The sequence below is a fragment of the Strix aluco genome, chromosome 3 (genome assembly GCF_031877795.1).
Source record: "Strix aluco isolate bStrAlu1 chromosome 3, bStrAlu1.hap1, whole genome shotgun sequence".
NCBI lineage: Eukaryota > Metazoa > Chordata > Aves > Strigiformes > Strigidae > Strix > Strix aluco.
The window spans coordinates 20,920,719-20,938,021 of NC_133933.1; the positions used below are offsets into that span (position 1 = coordinate 20,920,719).

A 17,303-nucleotide genomic window follows, 5' to 3' on the forward strand; every position below is an offset into this window, starting at 1 on the left:
CACCAGCTGAAAAAGCCCCTGGTAGAGGGGCAGGGAGAAGCTCTTCTCCAGAGATTTGCCAGAAACTCTCCAGAGCATCCCTTTTCCCCCCATGAGGATGCTCCGTGTGACAAGGGAAGGTGCCCATTAGTCCACAGTCCTGAGCAATCCGGTCTAGGTGACCCTGCTTGAGCAGGCAGGTTGGACCAGAGGAGCTCCACAGGTCCCTCCCAGCCTCAGCGGTTCTATGTGATGCTGTGCTTTGGTTTGACGCCTCAAGCACCTGAACTCAGCCCCGATGCCTGCTGGAAAGGATTCTGGCGCAAGGGATGATCCCAAACTCTTCCACAAGGATGCGTGCGTCACAAAACAACTTCTACCTCGTCCAGAATATCGTATGGCACACACATTCAGAAGAGACAAAATGTCCTTTTATTGTGGACATTAACTGCAGGAGCCCAGGAGTCACAGGGCTTCAGGTGGCAACAGGAAATCAGCACCTACAACGACAGAGCCAGAAAGCACTGGTAAAGCACAAAGGCAGGAACAGGCATGGCTTGGTTCCCCTTTCTTTGGGGAACAGGAATTGTTGATATCCCAGAAGAGAGCTACTGCTGGCATTGGCTCTGGGGTGGCTCTGGCCCCTTATCCCCATGGGTAATGCCCTTACAGACCTGCGCATATGCAGAGGTGCAGAGTGCCCCCGTGCCACACAGCAGGGCTCCCCTGGGGAGCTGCCACGGGGTTATTTCCAAACCCTGCATAGCACCATCCCCTCGCCGTCCCTTGCCAGAGAGTTGGACTGACTTAGAGCAGTGTGGAGAGTTGGCAAAGATGGGCAGCAGAGCCTGGTACGTACCTGGGGCTTCCTGATCTTTTGCACCTCCCTGCTTTTTTTGCAGTCCCCATCTTCTTCTTTCTTCTCTTCTTCGCCTGGTGGGGTTCCGTCTCTTCTGCCCAGGCCTCTTCTCTCTTTCTTTTCCTTTGGCTGGCGCTCTCCTGGCAGGAGCCTGCAAACCTTTCCATCCCACAGCATGGTTAGATAGGTAAAGCCAGGATCAGTTGGAATCAGTTCTTGATTTAACCAAAGCTGACTCATTTTACCTTCTTTGCTCTGAGAGGCTCTTTGGTTCCTCTGTGCATCCCAGGGCCTCTACCGTGGTCTCGGGGGTGGTTGGAGACGGAGCAATGCGTGCCTAAAACAGAAAGGTCGTCATTAGCAGGTGGCAAGGGATGCCCTGAAGTAGTAAGCAACTGCTTGGCACGTTGCTGCCTTAGCTCTACAGAGGAGATCCCTTTGGCCGGTTTGCATTAGCCCTTTCTCCCAAGGATCTCACTCTGGAACACAGGGTTCACGTGGGGGTGTGACAGTTCATTTGTGGGGCCATTCAGCAGAGAGCCTGCGATCCCCTGCCGGGCAAGAGAAGGCTGGCCCACTTCCTTCTGCCAGAATTTCTTCCGCCCTCCCAAGTTTTACTTACAGCGTGTTATTCCGGGGTGGGGGGAAATAAAATGCAAAGCCACAAGAGATCGAATGCCAGGAAGAGGCACAGCAGCTGCTTGGACCCAACAGGAACTACCCTCCTACCTAAGACACATTGTCGCAGCGCTCGTGGAGCTGCCATACCTCCGCCCATTCTGCTCCCACCACCGCGTCTCCCCCTGCTGCTCTCTGGAGGATGAGCAGAGAGGCTGGTGCATCCAGGAAGGCTTTTGCCTGGTGCTCCACGTCTGCTTCGCCTGCCGGGCCATGCTCCTTTCCCAAAGGCAGCTCTGGAAAGCAAAAGCGTGTGCAGCAAAGTGACTTGTTGGAAGTGGACAACAGCTAAAGCAAAACCCACACCAAGCCCTACCCCCGCTGTCTGCTCAGGCTGTGACAGCCCTCAGTCCCTCCTCCTACCTGTGCATCTGCCCATGGGCTCTGGTGACATCTGGACAGCCATCTCCTCCCCCAGGATGTCACTGCCGTTCTCAATGAGAAATTCCACCAGCAGCTTCACCTGCACACATCAAAGCCTTGGTTTCAGCGCAGGTGTCTGAAAATGTGCCAGGCAGCCTTTCCTGCTCCTGACCCTTGCTTCTGCACAGAAGGCTGTGGCTGTGGGGCTGCTCTTCCAGGCAGCCACTCCACCATCATTTACTCAAGAGAGGAGCAAGCTCTGACGGTCCAGGCAGGCTGCAGGCAGCCGGTCAATACAGCGTACCTTCTCGGTCACCTTCAGCATGGCCTCGAGCGGGAGCAGGTCCTCGTCGGGTGGGCCCAGCAGGTTTGGCCCCAGGCAGATGGCCAGGTTGCTGGCGGTCATTCTGCTGGTGGACACGTGGTGGCCAATGCTCTGCAGCAGCGAGATCAGGCGCTGGAGGAGGAGGAGATGGGCTGCAGGCAACTTCTCGGCCACCCTGAGGGAGCAGGAACACAACGTTATGGAAGCAGATGCTGCCCACAGCTGTCCCTGAAGCTTGCACAAGGGCAGGTGGGAGCCAGTGTCTGTGTTGTGCCACTTTCCAGGTGCTCTCAGGCAGTGATCAGGGCTCCTGTGCTTCAGGAAGAACACACCCTGCTGCTTCCCAGCTCCTGGTTTCACCCAAGCCCACGCAAGGGAAGGCTCCCTGCCCACGCCCTTTCCCCCGAAATGCAACCCCAGCCCAGCAAATGCGAGCTGCCAGAAAGTGCAACCTTCTAAGGAGCCCGTCCCTTTTCAGGCAAGTCCCAGGACTCTGCCACTCCCTACTCAACAGGCAGGCTGCTGGCCACACTCACACTTTCAGCGCTTCCACCCTGGCCTCCTTGCTTGGCCTCTCCATGGCCTGCATCCAGTCCTCGTAGAGGCCGACAACGAGCAGCTTGCCCGGGATGCTGCGGAGAAAGTCCTGCAAGGCCAAGGGCTTCAGGTGAGCCTTTGAAGGTTCCAGGCCAGCCAGGAGCTCTTCCAGCTGCAGGGCAGAAGCGCTCACCTTCAGGAGGGCAGCCAGCAGGATGACAGGCTGGTTTGCCAGGTCCACATCTGCGCCGCGGTCGAGGTCCTCCTTCAGCTTCTGGAGCGCCGTCCCCCTGTCGGATCTGCGGAAGATCCCCTCCGTCGACGGTCCTCGCTGGTGCAGGATGTCCACGAGCTCCTGCGGGAGACGCAGGAGAACAGCTGCTTGGCTGAAGAAACAAGTGACGGCAGAGGCCAGAGCTCTGCCCCAGGCTGGGATCCGCCCCCCCACCCCCCCCGCAAAGGGTCTGGCGACAGAAGCGGTGGCCGTGGGTGAAAAGCCCCGTGCCCCAGCCACCCCCGCAGCCGCTGGGGACAGTGGCTCTGGAGCAGCCGCAGGGAGGGCTGGGGCTTCCCTGTCCAGGCTGGCCTACCTGGATGGGCCGGGGCAGCGTGCCGGCCTCCCCGCAGAGGGCTGCCAGGGGCTGCCCAAAGAGCGCCCTGCTGCAGTCGGAGCCCGCCTGCCCTGGCGCCGGGGCAGCGGACGGGCTCCGCCGCAGCGCAAACGGCCAGGGCAGCCCCCTCCTCTTCCTGCTGGTGCGGCCGCCGCTCCCTCCCGCTGCAAAGGGAAAGAGAGCAAGAGCCCGTCAGTGGGAACCGCCAGGCCAGCGCTCCCGGAGCCTGCCCTGCCCTGCCCTGCCCTGCCCTGCCTGCAGCGCGGTGCTGAGCGGTGCGGCGGGACGGGACGGGACGGGCAGGGAGCCGGCAGCTGGAACCAGGGCTCTGGCTCAGCGGCTCCGGCTCGCAGTCTCCTGAGAACCGGCGGCACAGCGGGACAGCCCCGCCCAGCCCTCGCCCTGCCCTCCCCCAGGCCGCGAGCCGCAGCAGAGGGAGGCTCCCTGTCCCGCAGAATCACGTCCGGCGGCCGCTGCCCAGCGGGTGTCCTTGCTCGTCCGGGTGACATCCGTCCTCCCTTGGGGTGCCCGACCTGCGGGGTGACACTCAGGGAACAAGGGAGCACGGCTCCTCCCGGCTCTGGCCGAGGAGCAGGGACCCATCTGCCCGGCTCTGGGGACAGAGCTCAGGCAGGCAGCACCTCGAGTGCTCAGCACTGTCGAAGGGTCCCGAGCGCTCAGCTCTCTCCTGCTGCAGCGTGATGCGCACCGATTTCCTCTGGCCAAAGGGCAGCAGCAACAGCATCCTCAGTTGTGCAGACGTGCCGGTCCAGGAGAAAAGAAGGCCCTCCCTGCCCTTCGTCCCCAAACTCACCTGGTGAGCGGCAAAGTCCGCCTTCATTGGTAGGTGGGGCTGTTGGATGCCCTTGCTTGGGATCAGCCTGCAAGAACCAGGACCCTCTGCCCTCCTGGGCTCTCTGCCTCACGCGGCAGGTTTCCTCCCAGCACCACCAGCGGGGACATGCGGCGTTCCTGGTGGCTCCCCAACGCTCTTTGCACCCGGGGTGGCACCGCGGGACCCTCCCTCCCCCCTGCACAGGCTCACCCCACTCGCCGCACAGCCCTGGCACCCCGGCACAGCCAGAGGCGGGTGAAAGGCAGCCGTTCTCACCTCTGCCTGGTCCTCCATCAGCCTCTCCAGGCTCTTCTTGGCGCTGAATGTCTTCCACTGGGCAGGAGAGAAAGAGTGGAAGGAGGTGAGCAGCGACGCCTCTGCTGCTCGGCTGGAGGGCCAGCGCTCGGGGACAGCGGCCAGACGAGAGAGACACTTACGGCGTGGCGTCGGCTCAGCTCCTTCTGCAGGAGTTTGATGGATGGGACGGTGGTCACTCGGGCTCCCGTGGCTCCTTCGGGTGTCCTGTCACCGGGAAAGGACAGGGAGAGAGCTGGCTGAGCCCCAAGCCACCTCTTCTCCCTTGTCAGGCAGCTCTGCCTGAGAGCTGCCCGCAGCCGCAGCGGCAGCTCTCCCCATCTGGGGAGCTGTGTTCCCCCATCCGGCCGCGCCTGAAGCACCCCCCTAGCTTACCCCAGCAGCTTGCCCAGCCACAGCTGCTTCAGTGCCCGGGAGCTGCAGAAAGAGAGGAGAACCAGCGTCAGGCCCCGCTGCCCCCCAGCCCCCGGGCCCCTGCACAGCCTTGCCCCTTGGGAAGGGCTGAGGGGCAGCACGAGGCCCCGTGGGGCAGGACAGGGGTGCTGCCCAAGCCCTGGCTCCCTGTGTCCTGCCAGAGCAGCTGCTCCTGCCCTTGCCTCCTGGGGACCAAAAGGTGACCAGGGGATGCAGGATGTGGAAACGCACCCCCATCCCTCCCTGCCGGCGTGCAGCCCGCTCCCTGTCCAGGCTCTGCACGGAGGGCAGAGGCCATTCACAGGGTGGCGTGGGCACGGTTGGGACCCTCTCCTGCCCGGCTGTGGGACGTGGCACCATGACTCACCCGAAAGTGGCAACACAGGTGCCGCTGGGCCAGATGAAGATGATGGAGGTCCTGTCGTCGTCGCTGCCTTCCTCCTCCTCTTCCTCTTTGACGTCCCCCGCCGCCTCCTTCCCGCTGCTCAGCACCCACAGCTGGTCCAGGGCCAGGCGGAGCTGTGGGCGCAGGGTGGTGCCACGTCTGCGGAGAAGAGAGACAGGCAGTGAGCTGGAGGTGGCCGCCTTGGGGTGCCCCCGGGCAGAGCCCTGCCCCCCACCTGCCCCTGTGTGGTGGTTTAGGCCCTGCCGGGACCCGAGAGGACATTGCCACTGCCCCTCCCCTACCCTCCGACCGGAACGGGGCAGGGAGGGAAATACAAACCCCGGGGCTGAGATGAGGAGAGGTTTAATACAGCAGTGCAACAGCAACAAACCGAACAACAAGAACGATAACAATAGCAATAACAGTAATAACAATAAACAGAACAAGGGATATACTGATACAGCAGCGAGGAGAGCGACCCCACACCACGCGTTTACCGACTGAGTAATCCCACACCACTGAGGGATCTTCTGAGAGGCCGGGTAAGGGAGACAATTGCTCAACCTCCTCCAGGGCAGCTATACCAAAGGCCCACCAGTACTCTCTTGGGTCTTTAAAGTACCCTCTCCTCAGGTAATCTGTACCTAGGATGCACGGGGCATCTGGGCCAGTCACAATGGGGTGCTTATGCCAGTCCTTCCCAGTTAAGCTTACTTCAGCTTCTAATAGGGTCAGCTGTTGGGATCCCCCTGTCACTCCGGAGATGCAGATGGGTTCAACCCCACTGTAGTTTGATGGCATCAGGGTGCACTGTGCGCCAGTATCTACCAAGGCCTTATGTATGCTTGTGCGTCTGATGTGCCAGGCCATCGGATCCACAGCGTCCAGTAAATCCGATTATCCCTTTCCTCCACCTGGCTGGAGGCAGGGCCCCTCTAATCCTGCTCACCATCACTCACTTGTTCTAAGAGTGACTCCTGCAAGAATGACTCACTTGTCCCCTCAAGAAGGTCAAGCATAACGTTGGCCATTCTATTCTGTCTGGGGGATTTCCGACTGGACACTGGAGCTGCGTCTCTCTTGGAAGACTCCCCTTTCATGGTGGCTTTCCCTTTCAGGTGCTGTACTTGTGCAGCTAGGGCGGGAGTGGGCTGTCCATCCCACCTCCTCACGTTTTCTCCATGGTCGCGGAGGAAGAATCACAGGGTACCCCGTGCTGTGTCCCTTCCACTGCCCTTCTCTTGGGTGGGGAAGTGCCTGCTTCTAATGGCTGAGACATCGGCCCGTGCAGGTGGAATGTAGGACATGTCCTCTTCCACTTTCTGGAGCCTCTGAGACAGTTCCCTTACAGCTGAAACCCAGGCATGTTGGGAGGAAGGGAGATTTCCCTCATATTGCCGGAGCTGGCCAGCCACTTCGTCCACTGTCTGAGTGTGGGTGTCTCGCCACCAGGACGCTACTGCCAGTGCTTTGGAATGTGCCTCTGGTGCACTTTGCAGGAACTTCTGCCACATCAGCTGTGTGCAAGGGACCTGATCTGGATCCATGGGCCATCATTGAGATCACCATAAACCATGTCAAACACAGCCAATTCCCTGAGGTTCTGAATGCCTTTCTCCGTGTTGGTCCACTTGCCTAACCGACATAGAACATCATCCTTGTAGGGGCACCTCTCCCTTACACTGAGCAGGAGTCACCTCCAAAGGCTGAGGGTTTGAGCCTGTTTCCCTATGGCCTTGTCAATACCAGCCTCCCTGGCTAAAGGTCCCAGCTGCTTGGCCTCTCTCCCCTCCAATTCCAAAACACCAGCTCCACTATCCCAGCATCAGAGCAGCCAGGTGCAAATTTGCTCGCCTGGAAGGCATCTGAAATCCTTCCGCATATCTCGCAACTCACTGAGGGATAGAGATCGGATGGTTACCTCCGGCTCTTCCTCCTGCTCTCGTGATGGGCCTGGTTCATCATCACCCTGTGCACTGCGAGGGGATTTTTTGGTATATTTGGTTTTCTGTGTCGGGGCGACTCATACTGGCACTGCCTGTCCCCCTGGCCCAGCTGCTGTGCTGGTGGAGGCGACTGGTACTGGCACTGCCTGTCCCCCTGGCCCAGCTGCTGTACCAGCAGGTTCACTTTCAGATCCTGCAGCCCTTTCTCCCCCTTGAGGGCAGTGATCAGTGTTAAAGATGACACGGTAGGCATGGGCAAGCCCCCAGCACATCGCAACGAGTTGTGTCTCCCGGGGTTTGTCAGATTGGCAACACACCTTTTCCAAACACTCCACCAGTTTATCAGGACTCTGCACTTGTTTGGGAGTGAGATCCCAAAGCACTGGGGGTGACCACTGACTCAGGCACTTGCCCATCTTTTCCCACACACCTTGCCATTTATAACTATCTGCCCTCGGGGCAGGTTTCCGGGTGGTGCCATTATTGGAGAAGTACCGCATGGCCCAAAACAAGATCTGGCAGACATTCAGAAAGCGCTGTGCCGCAAACACACTGGCCTGGGTGCTCCAAGGATAGCTAAAACTCTCAAAAACCGAGAGCATCTCTTCCCCTGGCTCACCCACAGAGGCGGTGAGACCCCTAACGAAAGCCCAGGCAGCAAACAGCTACCGGTTCACCCGCACAAGCAGTGATGCAAGCACATTATAAGCAGTCAGTAGCCAGTATAGCAAAATAAAACCCTTGACGCATTTTCCACCGATAACAAACGCCAGCACTGGGAACACACAGGGGATATAAGGATTAATCCAGCCCCACCACGCAAGCAAGTTGGCCAGCACTGCAAATGTTCCTTATCAAACAAATACGAATAAAACCAGAAAAATGGCACCTAACAGATGGCTCTAACACACCTTCTCCTTGTGTCCTTATCTCAACCCTCTCGTGCCACACGTTGGGCACCAAAAAGGCTGTGGTGGTTTAGGCCCCGCCGGGACCCGAGACCACGCTGCCGCTGCCCCTCCCCCACCCACCCACCGACCGGAACGGGGCAGGGAGTGAAATACAGACCCCGGGGCTGAGATAAGGAGAGGTTTGATACAACAGTGCAACAGCAACAAACCGAACAACAAGAACGATAGCAATAGCAATAACAGTAATAACAATAAACAGAACAAGGGATATACAGATACAGCAGTGAGGGAAGCGACCCCACCCCACGCGTTTACCAATCTTCCCGCGCTTGGGCGCCCGGACCTGACGTCAGCATGGTATTGAATAACCCGGCTAGAGCTCCCTCCCCACTGCTGGGGAAACTTAACCCTATCCTGGCTAAACCAGGACACCTTGGGATGGACATTGGTGCATCCAGCACCAAGGCCCCAGGGCCTGGGGCTGGTGCCAGAGTGTCCCTGGCCTGGTGGCAGGGCCAGGGATGGGGGAAAGGCAGTGGGGCTCTGAGGGTCTTACCGCAACTTGGCGATGACCAGTTCCTCCTGGAGGAGGAGAAGGCGCCTCTCGCTCCTCCTGTGGCCCCGGGTCAGCCACACGTCTGTGCTCAGCACCGCCTCGGCGTCGGTGAGAGCCTCCCTGCGGAGCAGAGAGCGGCGGGCATGAGAAAGGCTGCAGCTGCGAGGCCCGGCCGTGCCCACCCATCCCTGAGCCGCAGGGGGGATCCTACCTGGAGTGCCAGCAGCAGTTGGCCTGGCCCATCCTGCCCGGGACAGGAGGACCCTCGCTCTGCACCGCTCTGGGATGCGGCCCAGCCGGCGACAGCGAGGATGGCAAGTGAGGTGCAGGTGCCGGGGAGTGCTGCTCGGCCAGAGCCTGCCTCCTGCCGGCGCTGCTCGGTGCCAGCAGAGCCCCCTGCTGCCGGCTCTGGTGGCTGCTGGCTCCAAAATGGCCGCCGCTGGGAGGCCAACGGAAAGTGGGCGGGGCCTCGTGCCGGGGGTGCTCTCCAGCGTGGCCCTGGCTGTCTTGCGCTGGGGAGCCCAGAGCAGGACAGAGCAGAGGGGAAGCACCCCCTCCCTCCGCCTGCTGCCAGTGGTTTGCCTGCTGCAGCCCGGGATGCACTTAGCCCCCGTTGCCCCAGGGGTACTTTGCTGGCTCCAAGTTGCTCAACTTCGGGTCCACCGTGACCCCAGGGCTCTGCACAGCTGCTTGCCAGCTGGGTCTCCCCCAGCACATACGGCTCCAAAGGCTTCTTCCTGCCCGGGTCCAGCACTTTGCTCTTCCCTCTTCCCCTTCTTCAACGACAGCAGGCACCTGGCAGCCCCTTTCTCCAGCCTGTCAAGGGCCCTCTGCTTGGCAACACAACTCCCGGCTGCAGGAGCCTCTCCTCCCGGTCGTGTGCCTTCTGCAAGCTGTCTGAGGGTGCGCTCTGCCCCGTCATCCGCATCACTGAATGTGGACAGCGCGTGCATCGTGCGGCGCACGGCTTTCTCACAGAATGATCAGAAATTGAGGGGGAAGATCCACTTTTCTGTGTGTGTGTGTGTATTACAAATATGGTGCTTCTCCCTGTCATCCCTTGAAGCCAATTAAAGGTGTACAGGCTCTCTCGTTTTCCATTGGAATGTCACACCCCTTGGTAGTACTGACCTTACGTGCAACGTTGCATCAGGCTGTACTCTCGCCTAGACTGTTAGATAGTAGGTAGCCTAGAGTAGTAGAGAGCAGATGATCTGCATTAATGGTGCTAACGCCAGTGACGGGAGGCTGCATCTAGCTGTTCAGCCAAAGGGTAAAAATCAGAGGTGTCTGTTGAACTCAGTGGGCAATTGACTGAACTCAGCACGTTCAAAAAAGAAAAGCTACAGGAGGAAGGCATATTCTATCCTGACTGCTACAATGCATGTTTTAGGAGGTATGAAGATAAACCCTCCATGCCCCTCCGCCCACCCCCTTCCAAGAGAAAGGACTAGAGAAAAAAGATGCAACTCCTAGAGCAATGGGGCTTTTAATAGGCAAGTAAATTTCCCCGTATCATGCCCATTCAATGAGCTACTTTGTCTGACACTCTGCCTTACTCGGTACCAGCATAAGACTCTTCCCGGAAGAATTAGACAAACCAAAAAATTGCTCTACAGCCAGTTGCCTCTGTTACGCTATGGAAGATGCAGAATTCCTCTCTGATCCACAACTTTCCACCTACAACCAAAACCGTAGTGAAGTTTTCCTCCATTTCACATGGGCGCTGATGGCTCTTCCCCAGGGAAAGCCTCTGTCACTCTGTGGGCATAGCTGCTCATAGGCAAGGCAAGCCCCGAGCCTCACGCACCATCCGAGGCCACCACCGTCCTCCTGTAGCCGTGAGCAAGAGCTCAAACTCCTTTTCTGCTGCAGGAGAAGAGTTGTTAATAGAAGCGGATGCACGAGGCACGGTCTGTTCCAGAACAGTCACAGCTGTTCAAAGCCTTCCGTGCCCTGGGTTGGTGGTTGTCAGGACCAGCTCCTGCGTCAGCTTGCACCGAGGCTGGCGACAGCTGTGTTTCATGCAGGTAACTCAGGTTTAACCCTTTGTCCCCTGAGCATCCGCACAGCTCCAGCAGCACAGAAAGTCACAGTGGGCCGCGCTGGAGCAAGCTGCTCCGCTGGACTTGTGGCAAGTGTTGCGTCTGCATCCCTGCCCTTCTGTTCTCCCTGTAGGGTCCTGGTCAATACAACAAGCTGCTCTCCCTGGAAATGACCATCGTGGCGAAAGACAGACTCCACTGTGAGCCACGACCTTCACCCACCGAGCAGCCAGCACAGCCAGGGACACGTCTGTGCGAAAGGCCCTCCCCGTGGCAAAAAGGGGATCCATAGTCAGCTTTGGATGGCGTGTGTCTGGTGGAACTGTTGATACTGCGCGATGCCTTGATTAAAATAGGAGCGATGAAGAGAGTTCAAAACCTGCCCTTTTGAGGAAAAATGCAGGAAATCAGAGTCTTTGCAGGAAGAATGCAGGAAACCGGCATCTTTTGGCTATTTTACACTCCAACCAGAAAGATTGTGGGCCCGTGCTTTGCTGATTAGGGATACCAATTAAACTCAGACACCAGAGTGAAAAGAGCAGGCATATTTTACTGGAAATAGCTAAATAATGTAACAGAATAATACAGAAAACATACAGTACGAAAAGACACAATAGCGCACCTAAACAAATAGGAAAATACAGGGTCATGCATCAAATCATTACTACCTGAGGGAGAGAATAGGGATTAAGAAAGATCCATCACCACTTGCATACTTTACCATCATCCGGATCCGCAGTGGCTGGGCAGCCCCGGTTACAGCGAGGATTTGGAGAGCCTTTCCCGGCAAGTGGGAAATCCTACGCGGTGCGTCCACCCGTAGGTGAGGCTTCCAAAGTCGCTGTGAGCGGGTCCAGCCTTATATAGCCCAAAATCAGCAAGCCAGAATAGCTGGCACCTCTGTTTTAAGCGGAAATATCTGGTTTCAATCTCATATTATGTTCCCCCCAGAGCTGGTCAGGGCTCAAGGGAGAAGCTAAGGGTGTTTCTTTGTTTATCTGATCGGATTATGCACAAGGTCTCACATCAGGTCTCGAGGACAGACACCTTTCTCCATGACTCTGTTATTCTATTCACATACAAAGGAAGGGAAAGATACATTCATCATAGCTCCATCCTCCATGCAGATTTCATTAATGATTACATACTGAGTTAACAGTTTCGGTGCAGGGCCTGTTGCTCAGGCTTCAACACTTCCACCTTTTACATCAGAACAGGTGGTTTGTTATAACGTTGTATAATACCTGTTAGCACAATGGTTATCAGTTATAAAATATACAGGATTCATCTATAGGTCAACTCTGGCTTGGGCCTATTGTCCAAGCCTTAGCACTTCAGCTATATAGACAACAAGACATTTTGGCTTACATTTCTAGCAGCAACTTTTTGCACTTGAAGACTGGAAGAGCTATTCTTTTATAACAGTTTCAATGGCTTTTTTAAATGGTTGCCAGTGGGAACTTTGTACCACTGGACTTCAAGGTGTCATTCCAGACTCAATTTATTAAATAAGATAAGTAAACCTGTCTTGGTTCTCTCTGGGAAGACCCATTTCTGGGGTCACCATTAGATGCAACACCCTGGCATCTCTGATTCTTTCTTGCTGAGGGGGGCTGACAAACCCATCTGGCTCTAGGAAGCTCTAGCTTCCCTATACTTCAGGGACAAATAAATAGAGTAAGGTATAATCCTGGCCCCAAAAATGGTGTCTAAGAGAAGCTATGATATTGGTCTCTGTGGAATCAGTGATAATGAGCATGCCAGCTCCAATACTGAAGTCAACTTTAGTTTATGGAGAAGTTTACCTGCGAGTGCAGAGTGCAAGTGCTGTACAGAAGCACTACAGATAGTTTTTTGCTGGGCCTCAAAGCCCTCACTGTTCTGGAGCCTTGAACAGAAAGACAGTAGATAGCCTCTTTTTTTTTTTCCCCCATTTTTTTTCAGTAATCAAGACCCTTACCTGGACTAAGGCACATGTAGAAGGGCCTTAGCCATGTCTGCGATGTATCATATGAGGAGATATAACAGCATCACATCATTAGGAGAAAGTAGAACAGAAGATATGTAACATGAGAGCTGAGTGTCCATTTCTATGAAGGTGGTAGCCAAGTTCACCATGGAGCAATCCCAGTTCACATTCAAGACTGCAGTGCTTCTGTGCTAATAGAAATTGTGCAAGAAACAAAGGTAAAATCTGCTCTAAAACATGTAACTACCTTACCACGGCTAATAGTAGTTAGTGTTGCAGCAGGGCTAGTGTGATTTTACTGATTAGGATAGTTTGGAGCCTGTTGTTGATGCATGGAGATTTATCTACCAGTTCCATTAGGATTAATCTCCTGCCTGTTGATCCTTAGGTATCCTCCTCCTGCCTCACTAGAAAACCTGATTTAACTTTTGCTCAGTTCAGATAAATAGTACTGCTAGCTGAAATAGAATTTGCTTTCCTGCTCACCTTCCCAGGAAGCCATCTTCAACTGTATTTTCTGAACAAAATTTCTTTCTTCCAACTTCATATAAAGGAATATAAAATGTTTTGCTACTTTTTCCAGTGTTTATTTGGGATTTAGTACATAATTCAGTGCTGTTTCAATACTTCAAAGTCCAACATTTAGCCGTGAGTTGTCTTTTTGCAGTGACTACCACAAATTCAAGCATGTGGTGTGTTTTCTGAACAACACCTCTTGATGGTTACTGCTGTTGCATATGAAATTTAAATTAAGTATCTTGAATCATAGAATCATAGAAACATTTAGGTGAGAAAGCACTTGTAAGATCATTGAGTCCTACCATTAACCTAACTGCTAAGTCCACCACTAAAATATGCCCCTAATCGCCACATCTACACGTCCTTTGAAAACCTCCAGGGATGCTGACTCTACTGCTTCTTTGGGCAGCCTGTTCCAATGCTTGAAAACACTTTTGGTGAAGAAATTTTTCCTAATATCCAATCTAAATCTCCCCAGGTGCAACTTGAGGGCATTTCTTCTTGTACTATTGCTTGTTACTTGGAAGAAGAGACCAACACCCACCTTGCTACAACCTCCTTTCAGGTAGTTGTAGAGATTGATAAGGTCTCCCCTGGGCCTCCTTTTTTTCAGGCTAAACAACCCCAGTTCCCTCAGCTGCTCCTTATAAGACTTGTTCTCTAGACCTTTCACCAGCTTCATTGCCCTTCTTTGGACACACTCCAGCACCTCAACATCTTTCTTGTAGTGAGGAGCCCAAAAGTGGCCACACTATTTCTGATACAAGCCAGGATGCTGTTGGCCTTCTTGGACACCTGGACACACTGCCAGCTCATATTCAGGCAGCTGTTGACCAACAGCCCCAGGTCCTTTCCACCAGGCAGCTTTTCATCCACACTTCCTCAAGCCTGTAGTGTTGCATGGGGTTGTTGTGATCTAAGTGGAGGACCCAGCACTAAGCCTTGTTAAGCCTCATACAATTGGCCTCATCCCATTGACCCAGCCTTTCCAGATCTCTCTGAGGAGCCTTCCTATCCTCAGGCAGATCAACACTCTCGCCCAACTTGTTGTCATCTGCAAACTGACTGAAGGTGCACTCGATCCCCTCATCCAGATTGTTGATAAAGATATTAAACAGAACTGGCCCAGTACTGAGCCCCAGGGAACATCACTTGTGACTGGCCACCAACTGGATTTAACTCCACTCACCACCACTCTTTGGGCCTGACCATCAGTCAGTTTTTTACCTAGAGAAGCATACGCCCATCAAAGCCATGAGCAGCCAGTTTCTCCAGGAGAATGCTGTGGGAAACAGCATCAAAGGCTTTACTAAAATCTAGGTAGACAACATCCACAACCTTTCCCTCCTCCACTAAGCGGGTCACCTTGTCACAGAAGGAGATCAGATTAGTAGCAGGACCTGCCTTTCATAAACCCATGCTGACTGGGCCTGATCACATGGTTGTCATGTACATGCTGTGTGATGGCACTCAAGATGATCTGCTCCATAACTTCCCCTGGCATCGAGGTCAGACTGGCAGGACTGTAATTCCCCAGATCCTCCTTCTAGCCCTTGTAGATGGGCATCAAATTTACTAACCTCCAGTCATCTCGGACCTCCCTGGTTAGCCAGGACTGCTGATAAATGTTTGAAAGTGGCTTGCTGAGCACTTCCACCAGCTCCCTCAGTACCCTGGGATGGATCCCATCCAGCCCCATACACAGACGTGCGTGGTGTAATAGGTTGCTTATAATTTCCCCTTGGATTATCATAGAATCATAAAACACCAGGTAGGAAGGGACCTCAAGAATCATCTGGTCCAACCTTTCTTGGCAAAAGCACAGTCTAGACAAGATGGCCCCACACCCTGTCCAGCTGAATCTTAGAAAGGTCCAATTTTGGGGAATCCACCACTTGCCTGGGGACAATATTCCAATGGCTGATTGTTCTCACTCTGAAAAACTTTCCTCTTGTGTTCAACTGGAATCTCCCCAGGAGTAACTTGTACCCATTACCCCTTGTCTTTTCCATGTGACTCCTTGTAGAACGGGGTCTCCATCTTCTTTGTAGCCACTCTTTAAGTACTGGAACATGGTGATAAGGTCCCCCCCTAAGCCTTCTCCTCCCAAGGCTGAACAAACCCAATTCTCTCAGCCTTTCCTCATATGACAGGCTTCCCAGGCCTTTGATCAGCTTTGTGGCCCTTCTCTGGATCCTCTCCAGCCTGTCCACAGCTTTTTTGTATAGCGGGGACCAAACTGGACACAGTATTCCAGGTGTGGCCTATCAGGCCCAAGTAGAGTGTGATAATGACTTCCTTATCTCTGCTGGTGCTGCCCTTGTTGATGCAACCCAGCATCCTATCGGCTTTCATTGCTGCTGCAGCACACTGATCACTCATACTGAGCTTGTTGTCCATCAGGACCCCCCGGTCCCTTTCCACAGAGCTGTTCCCCAGCCAGGTCTGTGCTGCACTCCTGGACTATGTTTTCCCAGGTACAAGACCTTACACTTATCCTTGTTGAACTTCATAAGGCTTTTGTTAGCCCACTCTTCCAACCTATCTAAGTCTTTCTGCAGGGTGGATCTCCCTTCCACAGTGTCTACTTCCCCACTCAGTTTGGTATCATCAGCAAATTTCATCGGGGTACACTTGATCCCATGATCCAGATGAAGATATTAAACAGCACTGGGCCCAATATCGATCTCTGGGGGACCCACACTTGTGACAGGTTGCCAGTTTGAGAAGGAGCTATTTCCCACCACTCTCTGGCTGTGGCCTGTCAGCCAGTTCCCCACCCACCACACAGACCACTTGTCCAGACCGTGACACATCAGTTTCTCTAGGAAGAGGCTGTGGGGAACTGTATCAAAAGTCTTGGAGAAATCCAGGTAGACTATGTCCACCACATCAACTGAGCTGGTTACTTTGTCATAGAAGGTGATCAGGTTTGTCGAGCATGATTTGCCCTTAGTGAATCCATGCTGGCTTTTCCCAATCATATGCTTCATTTGACTTGTGATAGCACCCAGGAGGAGTCATTCCATGATGTTGTCAGGGACAGAAGTAAGACTGATGGCCTGTAATTTCCTGGATCTTCCTTTAAACCCTTCTTGTAGATGGGGGGTGGCATTAGCTTTCTTCCAGTTTTCTGGGATGTGCCCAATCTCCACAACTTCACAAAGATTATGGAGAATGACTTTGCAATGACGTTAGCCAGCTCTCTTAACACCCTCAGATAATGTCAGGGTCCATCGATTTGTAGGGGTCAAGCTCCTGTAATAGTTCACATACCAATTCTTCCTTCACTGGCAAATTATGGGGGCTTCATTCTGCTCCCCTTCCCTATCTTCCAGCTCAGGGGGCCAGGTACCTGGAGAACAGCTGGTCTTACTATTAAAGACTGAGGTAAAGAAGGCATTAAGTACCTCAGCCTTTTCCTCACCCTTTGTAACTATATCCCCTGAAACACGTGGGAGTGATTGAGGTGGACTGATTTTACTTACTACATAATGAAGCCAGTATGCAGGTATATTTATGGAGAGGGAAAAGTTTTTGTGTAAGGGCCACATTTTCTGTGGCTGTGCCATAGCATACAGTGGTGTTCAACACAACCTGAAGCTTTTGCACAGTCCTGTAATCTACCCAGCCAGGGCTACAGTAACGAGCGGGCCACCCCTGCCTTGGGAGGTAGGGATTGCCACTCTGAGCTCAATGTGTCCCTGTATGGACTAGTTCCTTTTTCACAGTGCCCCTTGCAACGCTGGAGCACAAGAAGTAAATATCACACTGGCTGTCACTGCAGCCCTTCCATACCCCACAAGCCTTGTGACAACAAGTTGTTAACCAGGATGTTTGGTTACTAGAGGAGAGGAAGTCAGCAAAAGCAGCTTCACATGAAGCTTGTCCTGGTTTAACCAGGTGTATCGGGTCTGGCTGAGCCAGAATTGGTTTTCCCCTGTAGCAGCCCTCATGGTGCTGTGTTTTATGTTGGGAGCTGGCAGGGTGTTGATAGCACACTGGTGGTGTGGCTACTGCTGAGTAGTGCTTACACAGCACCAAGGCTCTTTCTGA

General features: G+C 54.3%; 1 protein-coding gene across 1 annotated transcript; it reads right to left on the reverse strand.

Moving 5' to 3' along the window:
* Positions 1 to 1,555: 1,555 nt before the first annotated feature.
* Positions 1,556 to 14,837, reverse strand: LOC141921588 (T-cell activation Rho GTPase-activating protein-like). Its single transcript, XM_074820511.1, has 8 exons — positions 14,828 to 14,837; positions 3,332 to 3,423; positions 2,935 to 3,096; positions 2,741 to 2,850; positions 2,184 to 2,379; positions 1,880 to 1,979; positions 1,628 to 1,752; positions 1,556 to 1,567 (listed from the first exon to the last, which is right to left on the reverse strand). Exons 1-8 carry the CDS (start codon positions 14,835 to 14,837, stop codon positions 1,556 to 1,558), a joined length of 807 nt encoding a protein of 268 aa, XP_074676612.1.
* Positions 14,838 to 17,303: the final 2,466 nt, after the last annotated feature.

Bases quoted from the DNA above. Each gene is read 5' to 3' on its own strand.
- LOC141921588 (XM_074820511.1), bottom strand. The intron at 3,097-3,331 runs GTAGGCCAGCCT...CGTCTCCCGCAG, and splicing joins CGCTGCCCCGGCCCATCCAG to GAGCTCGTGGACATCCTGCA. The intron at 2,380-2,740 runs GTGAGTGTGGCC...CTGCTCCCTCAG, and splicing joins AGGGTGGAAGCGCTGAAAGT to GGTGGCCGAGAAGTTGCCTG.